Source organism: Notothenia coriiceps, unplaced genomic scaffold, assembly GCF_000735185.1.
Source record: "Notothenia coriiceps isolate Sejong01 unplaced genomic scaffold, NC01 NC01_scaffold00001121, whole genome shotgun sequence".
NCBI classification, from domain to species: Eukaryota; Metazoa; Chordata; class Actinopteri; order Perciformes; family Nototheniidae; genus Notothenia; species Notothenia coriiceps.
In genome coordinates this window covers 8,063-18,230 of record NW_011333822.1, presented here as the reverse complement: position 1 = coordinate 18,230, position 10,168 = coordinate 8,063, and the positions used below count along the sequence as shown (strand labels likewise).

Here is a 10,168-nt window from a genome sequence, read left to right as displayed (position 1 = left end):
TACACACACACACACACACACACACACACACACACACACACACACACACACACACACACACACACACACACACACACACACACACACACACACACACACACACACACACACACACACACACACACACACTCTCTCTCTCTCTACAACACACGNTATCTCCACCACAAACATATCTCCACTGACATCCCGTCCATCATCTTATGTCTCTATTACAGCTGCACATGTAGCATTGCGTTCCCTATTTATCCACACACACACACACACACACACACACACACACACACACACACACACACACACCCCAACGTGTTTACAGGAGCTGTTAAACACACTATGCCAGCTTCCTAAGTGGAAATATTTATGATCTTTCTCATAAAAGACAAGATGGTTAGTATGCAAGGGAAGAATGACTGCGGTCCTCCTCCATGTGTTCATGTACTACTGATAAAGATATTGCGTTTTCAATTGTACCATAAATTAGGGACGGAACAATTACTAATACATTTATTGCCAACTATTTCTAATAAATTCCTTGTTTTATAAACTATTTTTAATATAATGTACTTTTATTTTTCATGTAAAAGTTGAGTTTCAGTCGGTCAAATGTCCTGCTCTTATAGCTTTTCTTGTTATTTTGTATATAAAATAGGACATTAAAAGACATCGGATTAATTGACGGACTATTTATTGGGAGATTAATCACTAATTGAACAAATAATAATAATTGAAACCCAACAAATGGTATTTTTTATTATAGTTTACTAAAATAATATTCGCAACTGCTGCTGATTGTTTCTCCCCATTTACCCATAGATTAATAAAGAAAATAGTTCCCAAATTAACCGATACTAGAAATAATTGTCATTTGTAGCCATGCTAAACTGAGAGAAGTAACACATTCATTCGAGACTCAAAAACGAAAAGTTGCTATTNTTTCAGTCGGTCAAATGTCCTGCTCTTATAGCTTTTCTTGTTATTTTGTATATAAAATAGGACATTAAAAGACATTGGATTAATTGACGGACTATTTATGGGGAGATTAATCAGTAAATGAAAAAATAATAATAATTGAAACCCAACAAATGGCATTTTTTTATTATAGTTTACTAAAATAATATTCAAACTGCTTTTGATTGTTTCTCCCCATTTACCAAATTAACCGATACTAGAAATAATTGTCATTTGTAGCCATGCTAAACTGAGAGAAGTAACACATTCATTCGAGACTCAAAAACGAAAAGTTGCTATTTTCCCGTTAAAATGAACTTAAATTGTAATCGAAATTCCTGGCAAATCATTACCCATCAATCCACCCACAGATTCTTCGTTACTAATCACGAACCTCACTGTCATCACCCCTCACCTGGTCGGCCATGTTGAATCCCACTTCCTGTTTCTCTATCTTCACGTTGGCCAGCTGCGGTTCCTCGCCTGGTTCCATCTTGATGGTTTTATCCAGGATGCCGTTATCGTCCCTGTCCAACAGGTAGCGCAGCAACGCATTGTCCTTCTTTTTGGGGCTCCCAGGTTCCTGTTTGATGTCCCCCAGGGCGGCCATATTGTCCCCAGAAGTTGCCTCCCCACCCAGGGGGTCTTTTCCCGTGGCCTCCGCCGTCAATTTGGCCAACTCCACGGGCGAAGTGCTGTTCTGGAGGAGTCTATGGAGGATTTTGTGTTTCTCTTTCAGCGAGGTGGAGTGGTTGTTATTCCCGGATCCACCCAAACCTCCCATTTGGTCCTTTTGGTCGTCGCCTGAAGGGGGAGAAGAGCAAGGATCTGAGGGCTCTGATTTGGTGGTGAGGAGTTGAAGAAGCTTAGTGTGGCCTTTTGTGTTCATCGGGCGATTTCCCTCCCCTAAACCCCCGTTATTTTCGGAGCTATCGGGGTCAGTATCCTTCTCCTCCTCTTGACTCGGGGACAACAACAACTCCTGCTGCTGCTGCTCCCCAAAAGTTCCCAATAAATCCGCCTCCAAGCTTTGATTATTCTTGCTGTTTTGAGTGTTTTGAGTGTTTTGAGGGCTCTGGACTCCAATCGACTTCCTGTCAGGTGACCTGTCTGTACACTGCCCCTCGGTGAGTCCTTGGGAAACCCTGTGCCCCTGACTGACTGCCTGCAGTGCACTGAGGGAATTGAACCCTTGGCTTTTTCCCGTGCTGCTGCAAACAGACGCTGGAGAATGGAGTCCAGCTGCAGGAGAGAAAGACCCAGAGGGGTTTGGGAGATGACGAGGGGACAAAATGGCGGAGGAGACGTTGGGGCTTCCCTGGGGTGAAGGGCTGCCCAGTTTCACTGTTTTAGGGCTGCTACCCCGCCCCGAAACGACGCCCAAACCACGAACTGGGGTGTTGCTGGTGACGCTGGCATCAGGGGAAGGGGAGGGGCCGCACACACTGGTGGGGGTCATTGGTTTGGATATGCCCTGCCCTCCTGGTATCTCCACAGTCATGTTCTCTCTGGAAGTCAAAAGAAAGAAAAATCAGAATAAGTGAATTTTAAGAATGAGGTAGAGCACAAGTGGTGAGTTAAAGAGGACATAATATGATCATGTTCAGGTGTATATCAGTATGTAGTGTCTCTACTTTAAAGAGTCCTCTCCTGCTGATGTTCAGGTGTATATCAGTATGTAGTGTCTCTACTTTAAAGAGTCCTCTCCTCTTCTGCTGATGTTCAGGTGTATATCAGTATGTAGTTTCTCTACTTTAAAGAGTCCTCTCCTGCTGATGTTCAGGTGTATATCAGTATGTAGTGTCTCTACTTTAAAGAGTCCTCTCCTGCTGATGTTCAGGTGTATATCAGTATGTAGTGTCTCTACTTTAAAGAGTCCTCTCCTGCTGATGTTCAGGTGTATATCAGTATGTAGTGTCTCTACTTTAAAGAGTCCTCTCCTGCTGATGTTCAGGTGTATATCAGTATGTAGTGTCTCTACTTTAAAGAGTCCTCTCCTGCTGATGTTCAGGTGTATATCAGTATGTAGTGTCTCTACTTTAAAGAGTCCTCTCCTGCTGATGGAGGCATTTCAGGAAGGGGTCGACAAGATCTAATGACTTAAAGTACATCATAAAAATATAAGATTGTGTTTGATTGTTTTTGTTCGATGTTGATTTGGACAGAGATCAATCTGTATTAAGAACAAAGAGCCTCTTATTCAGAAACGCAACAATACAGCATGTATTGCACAAAACTGACAGGAGCACCAGCAGCCAGTACAGTGTTCCTCCAGTAGGACCTTTCACAGAGTTGGACGGCGGTCAGGAAACAAAGCCAGGACTGTTACCCGGAGCTTTCGAGGATCAATGGCCAGAACGTGGCCTTTTTACTTCCACAAGTTCCACATTGGAAATGATGGCCGCGGCGATCGGCACAATGAGAGCTTTGTGTGTTTGGTGTGGGGCTCGAGTTGATTCATGTTTAAAGCTATCACACTGTTACAGATTTAGCTTCGTTACTACTCTGTTTCCTCAGTTGTGTATGCTGTTTCAGAACCAGAGGTTTTAGACTTACCTAACTTCTACCCAAAACCCTGTTCTCTGTATTTACTGACAATTAGAACAAAACTATCTGTTTAACTGGTTTTTAAACATTAAAACGTTTTTGTAAAAGTTGATGATCCTTGTGTCCCTTTTCAGGGTTTATTAGGATCATTTAAAACAATTGACCACAGAGTCTAAGTAATATTTCTACCGTCGAAGAAAAAATGCACTTACTATATTCTGTACCGCTCAAAAAGACAGACTACTAAACTAAATGTGTATCAAGAATGTTTAATAGGTTTAGGATAACTTTCTTGGGAGTTAAACCTCGTGTCTGTTAATGGAGGCTCTCAAAATATGTCTTTCTTTCTTAAAACCCTAAAAATGAAACACTGGGAAACAATTACACCTAAAAGTAGTAAAGAAAAAAAGCTTGCAGGTGGAAAACTCAAACTTCAAAAGATGGAATCTCGGACAATGCATAAATGTCCTTCGGTTGCTTCTTTTTCGTTGGACAGGAAACTAAAGAACATATCTGATTTAACAAACTGACACAGTGAATGACACTGACTGCAACAGGCTCCTAAAGACTAAACACTGTTTCAGAACCAGAGTTTTTAAAGTGACTTAAAAAACAAGGGAAAACTTTGGTGTAACATTTTAAAGATGGACTCTCAGACAATGCATAACTGTCCTTCGGTTGCCTCTCTTCTTAAGGACATTGAGGAAAATAGCTCACATGTGGGGTCTCCTAAAGACTAAGCCTAATGATCAGGAAGACAGAAACGAGGAAGAGAAAGAGTGTCGTACCTCTGCAGGATGTGCAGCGACATGTAGAGCTGAGGCTCGTTGGTGGCCTGCGATCGGACCAGTTTGCTCTTAGTGTGAGCCGAGACGATGGTGCCGTCAGCGAGAGAGAATCTGTACAGAGGGCTGAGAGCGTGGCCGATCCTCAACACTGCAAAGAGAGAGAAACACTCTTTAATATCAACATCCTAACACGGACAAAATGATGACTTGATGCCACCGAAAGAGATAAGGAAACTAAGGTGGATTAAAGTGGTTTGACAGAATGTCTGTGTAACTATATTTATGATGTATAAAAAAGTCTTTATGATACTAATTAAAAACTGATAATAAATACAATATAGTTAAAAAAACGTGTGCAGTATCAAATCGACTTCAATCAGCAAACTCGATCACCAGTGGTACCTCGGTCTATATAAAGAAGTGTGCTTAGGACATTTTCTTAAACACACATGTTTCCTGTACACAGAATGTGGTATTATGTCAGAAGAAATTGGTTAAAAATGTACTTAATACACGGAAAACTAGATATAAGGTGGATTTTGATTGTCCTTCAATTTCTTCCTCAAATAATTTCAGAATAATAATAATGTATTTAATTTATATAGCGTCTTTAAAAATACACAAAGACACTTTACAAAAGTCGAACTTAACAAAGACAGTCGCAAAAAAACGAGTAATTTAAAATTCAACGAACCCTCAACATCCGCATTGAACCTAGGGTTGCGTCCGAATAGTCCGTTTAGCTTAGGAACGTTCCTAACGGATAAGATGATAAGAGCCGTTCGAATTCTCGAGATGATAGGAAAGGAGGTTTCAAACTTCCTTTATAACCTCCTTTAGCTTAGGAACCACTGGACCTCCCTTACCGAAAGGAGAGGAGAAGATGTTGCCCCACAATGCCTTGCGGCCGTCACACAACATTCGGCCGTTCACGAAAACAACCGATTATGATCGACGGAGAAATTATATCATGAAAGTTACGGTGCTTATTAAGCATTTAAAAACGTATGTGGTAAGTTGCCAAATTTGCTTTGTTCTGAACGTTCATCAGTATTATAATCAAAAAGACAAATAAGAACGTTAGTTTTTACAGAAATTATCAAATAAAGTCAACACTTCACTGAGCTGTGTGGGGTTTGTTCAACTTTTAAAGATCTTTGAATGGTGATATACACAGTGATAGGTGTTAAAGACTAACGTTTATAATAAATACATTTGTATTGATTTTAAGATCTTTTCATACAATCATACGTATTGGGATCATTTGTATTAATGTGGACCGGAGGGAGAGGGTGACGAGCATAAGTTTCACTTTCCTTTTTTATTTCAATTCAAACTTTGGTCATGAAGAATATGTTTCTATGTTGTCCACGTTCATAAAGCATAAAGCAACAGACTCAGATCACGGTGCAGAGTCTCTAGATGAGTCCCTCGTTCTTATTATACATCCATGTTGTAGTCCGTTGTATAGAAAACTGTAGTTTCCATGGTTTCCCCAAAGCAGCAGACGCACATTCAGGACGTCGGATAGTGAAAGTGCATTTGGATTCTCTAAAGTACCGCAGTCTCTTCTCCTAAGTCCTTTTGAATTCTCCTATCCACTATCCCTTAACCCCGTGACGTTTCACTCAGAGGTCAAGGAATAGACGATAGGGATAGATGATAGACGATAGGGATAGATGATAGACGATAGGGATAGACGATAGGAGCTGATACTTGGACTATTCGACTGCAACCTAGGAACAATTCATCAAGACTTGCAAAACTCAAAACAATACTTTAAGTGAAAAATATCATGCAAACCAAAATAAAATAAAATGAAAAAAGGATTATAGTTTAGCTAAGGCGGCAAACACCTCCTTTAGTTACAGAGTTATTACAGTCTGCAGATAGACTGTAAGGTAGATTGTCCGACAATTCATTCCTCAATTAACTTCTAGATCAATGAACGCCCAACATGTCCGAATTGAACCTAGGAAGAATTTGCAAGACTTGCAAAAACTCAAAAAGAACTATAAGAAAACCACCGATAAATCAACCCAATCTGAAGAAAGTCAGAGCGTGAATTGAAGACACTTTGAGTTCCAGTTCTTCCTCACCCTCCTGCTGGTGTTTCTTAGCGAAGGACATCTCCCCGTCGTTCTGCAGGTGAAATCTCTGAATGCATCGTCGCACCAAATCCTCCCAGCCCGGCTTCATGGAGGCCCGCAGCAGACTGGTGTCCAGAGACGTGATCTTACCTGGGGAGGGAGGAGATAAGAGATGTTAACAGGTTGTTAGAGCAGGAGGGTCATTTCTTAACAACTGACCAAAACATTCAGATCTCTATTCTCTCAATTCCAGCACCCGACACTTTTTACGCTGCTATGGACAATCTTGCACTAATGTACATTCCCAAAGATATTGAAGTGACTGTTATTTTGTATTGACTGTTGTGTTTTTATCTTATTGTGTGCATGTGTATAAATGTGTCTGTTGATTGTGTAGGATATACATATTTGTATTTTTCTATTCAGGATTGTGGGGAGTGAGTGTGGGAGTCTGTCTGTCTGTCTGTCTGTCTGTCTGTCTGTCTGTCTGTCTGTCTGTCTGTCTGTCTGTCTGTCTGTCTGTCTGTCTGTCTGTCTGTCTGTCTGTCACACACACACACACACACACACACACACACACACACACACACACACACACACACACACACACACTGGGAGGAATGTAAAAATGTGTCTCAGTGTTGACTTATTGATTTTGTTAAACGCAGCCCAGATAATAAAAGATTTGTAACAGATGACTTCCATGTTTCAGTTGTTTGCTGATGTTGTTTGTCATGGAGCTTCACCTGTGGACCTTAGTTCACAACCTTAAGTGCAAACATTCACTCTGCAGAAGAAACCTCTGAACCTTTTGTTCCTGACCTACACATTTTCAAACAACGTACTTATCGTACATTTTAATTTGGTACTATGCTGATTGATCATACTTCATATTAAAGGACTACTAACATATCTGTGGAAGTGTGACACTGTTTTTGCAGCGGTGTTTGATATTGTAAGATTTTAGCAAAACTGTGTTTATTTAGAGAAGTAGTGAGCATACTACTGATTCTGGAATAAGACCTAGATTATTTTGTACGAGCTGTGCGAGAGTTTGTAATTGGATGTTTTGTCAACCCCATTTAATTCAATTGATCAAGTCTTTTCTCAATTTTACTTCACAGTGAAGGCATACGAAAAAAACATAATTTTCCTACAAGACCCTAACCTAAAACTGTGTTATTAAAAATGGTCCTTTTGTACCTTGGAGGTCTTGTCTCGTGGTGAAGCTCTCGTACGTGGGCATCACAGGTCTCTCTTTGACGGGGACTCTTCTCGCCACACAGATCAGACAAGACTGGAAATCTGTGTGTTTGGAAAAATATCGGTTAAAATAATCCTTAACTAACATACAACTAACTAACATACACTATAACTAACCAACATACACCTAGAGTAATGGAATATAACATGTATACAGTAGAAGAACATAGGCACAGTGGGACCGTTAAAACAACATTATTATTTAAATTAAAACCTTAGAAGGTCACGCTTTAAGGGTACTTCTAAACCAATTTGACTTTGAATGCCAATCTACACAATAAGTATCTACGAAGAGACTCTAGAATGCCTTGCATGACCATAAATATGCCTTTTACTGAATGTATGACATTCTCATCCTCATCCTCAACCACAGGAACACCCTAACAATACTTTAGCATTGAAATCAAACTCATTGAGTCAGCCTCAACAGACTCAGACTGAGTTTTAAAATCAGCCTCCACCCTAATCTCAAGCAACACCCACAAAATCTGGATGTCAGACGTCTCAAATTAGAATGCTAGACATATTCTTTTCCCAAGTGTGTGTGTGTGTGTGTGTGTGTGTGTGTGTGTGTGTGTGTGTGTGTGTGTGTGTGTGTGTGTGTGTGTGTGTGTGTGTGTGTGTGTGTGTGTGTGTGTGTGTGTGTGTGTGTGTGTGTGTGTGTGTGTGTGTGCGTGCGTGCGTGCGTGCGTGCGTGTGTGTGTGAGATATAAGATAAGATGGGAAGATGACGGGAAGTGACACACACTAATTAGTGTCTCTCAGTAGATGAGATGGTGGTGGAAAGAGGACAGGACACCAGAGACTGTGAAGAAGAGGGGGGATGGAGAAAGTGATGAGAAAATGACAGAGTGAAGACAAGGGTGGTAAGATAGAAACAAAAGGAGTAGAGGATGAGAAAATACAAGCGAGAAAGAAAATGTAGAAGTTGATCGGCGAAACTATGAAGACGAGAGGAACAAATAGTGAACGGAATGAAGGAGAAGAAAAGGTTAAAAAAAGCCCTATTATGCATTTTGGGTTTTTCCCTTTCTTGTAGTGTGTTATACGTATCGGTCTCAAGATTCAAGTTTCCATGCTTTTATTGTCATGTGTGCATAGCTACAGTGAAGATATGTCACTGACAATCTTATGTCAAAGGCTCCTCCAACAGTGCAACACAATAAAACAGGTAAAATAGTTAAAAGTGGTCTGCACTGGCTAAAACTCCCAAAGTTCCGTCCAATGGGAGATCTCCTAAGGTCACCCTAACCCTAACCTTGACTAAGAAATAAATCAAAACGGAAAGAGGCTCAATACACAACATGACATAAGAGACATTACCTTCCCCCTCTTCTTTGATAGACTTGGGTTCGGAGACGGCGAAACACTGCATGGTTTCGTATTTCTGCTGCGGCGCCTCCTGCTGGTCGGCTTCAGCGTCAGCGTGAGGGTTGACCAACATGCGGCAGTTAAACGTGTGGCTGTTCCTGTTCGAAGAGTCACTGCTGCGGCTGTTCACTGCGAGATAAAGAGAGGCAGCAAAACAGAAAGGTGGTCAACATGAAGCGCATCACCAAGCACCAGAGAGGGCAAACGTACACACATCCTTTACTCAAGTAGAAGTACACACATCCTTTACTCAAGTAGAAGTACACACATCCTTTACTCAAGTAGAAGTACACACATCCTTTACTCAAGTAGAAGTACAGATACTCGTGTTTGAAAATACTCTGGTGAAAGTAGAAGTACTGACTAAACTTCTTTACTCAAGTGAAAGTAAAGAGGCTTTGAAATGTACTTCAGTAAAAAGTACCCATAACTAGCAGCTGTTTTAAAGAGTACCTGACCTCCCTTTATATTAATAGAACAATAATGTCATTGTTAGCTAATGAATGTTTCCATGCTGAACAACGGCAACATGACAACGTTTTCATTGGTCCCTCTTCTTTAGAGAAGACCAGGAAATGATGGATACACGGATCGTGTTCAAATCAATAGGCACGCAATGACTCTAAATAATAATGATCACGCCACCAAACACACATTCAGACTGAAGGAACCAGCCTGTTTGGGAAATGAGATTAGTAGAAAGTACAGGTATTTGAGTTCAACATGTGAGAAGTAGAAAGTTCAGGTATTTGGGTTCAAAATGTAAGAAGTAGAAAGTACAGGTATTTGGGTTCAAATGTAAGAAGTAGAAAGTACAGGTATTAGTGTTCAACATGTAAGAAGTAGAACGTACAGGTATTTGTGTTCAAAATGTGAGAAGTAGAAAGTAAAGTCGTCGACTAGTCGTCCACAGCTAACCTATAGACCAGTGGTTCTCAACTGGTCAGGCCTCGGGACCCACTTTCTACTCGGTCAATGCATCGCGACCCAACATTTTGAAGACGTTCAAATCTATTCAACAAAAAAACGTAGCTGTAATATATATACGCTTTTCAGCATACAATATTAATAAAAGTGAAGTACAGTGCATATATCCCTTATATCCCTTCACAGAACTAAAGTATGCTTTTAAAAAGGTTTAATGAGATGATGGAATCAAAG

The 10,168-nt window shown here is 40.6% G+C and overlaps 1 protein-coding gene across 1 annotated transcript in view; it reads right to left on the bottom strand.

Annotated features, from left to right (window-relative positions):
* Positions 1–10,168, bottom strand: part of LOC104959314 (nuclear receptor coactivator 2) — a 27,741-nt gene that overhangs the window by 11,958 nt on the left and 5,615 nt on the right. The window contains exons 3-7 of the mRNA XM_010787185.1: positions 8,960–9,136; positions 7,577–7,678; positions 6,383–6,523; positions 4,284–4,431; positions 1,364–2,456 (exon numbers count right to left, since the gene is read on the bottom strand). Coding sequence (XP_010785487.1) covers positions 1,364–2,456; positions 4,284–4,431; positions 6,383–6,523; positions 7,577–7,678; positions 8,960–9,136 — 1,661 coding nt within the window. The remainder of the gene's footprint in view (positions 1–1,363; positions 2,457–4,283; positions 4,432–6,382; positions 6,524–7,576; positions 7,679–8,959; positions 9,137–10,168) is intronic.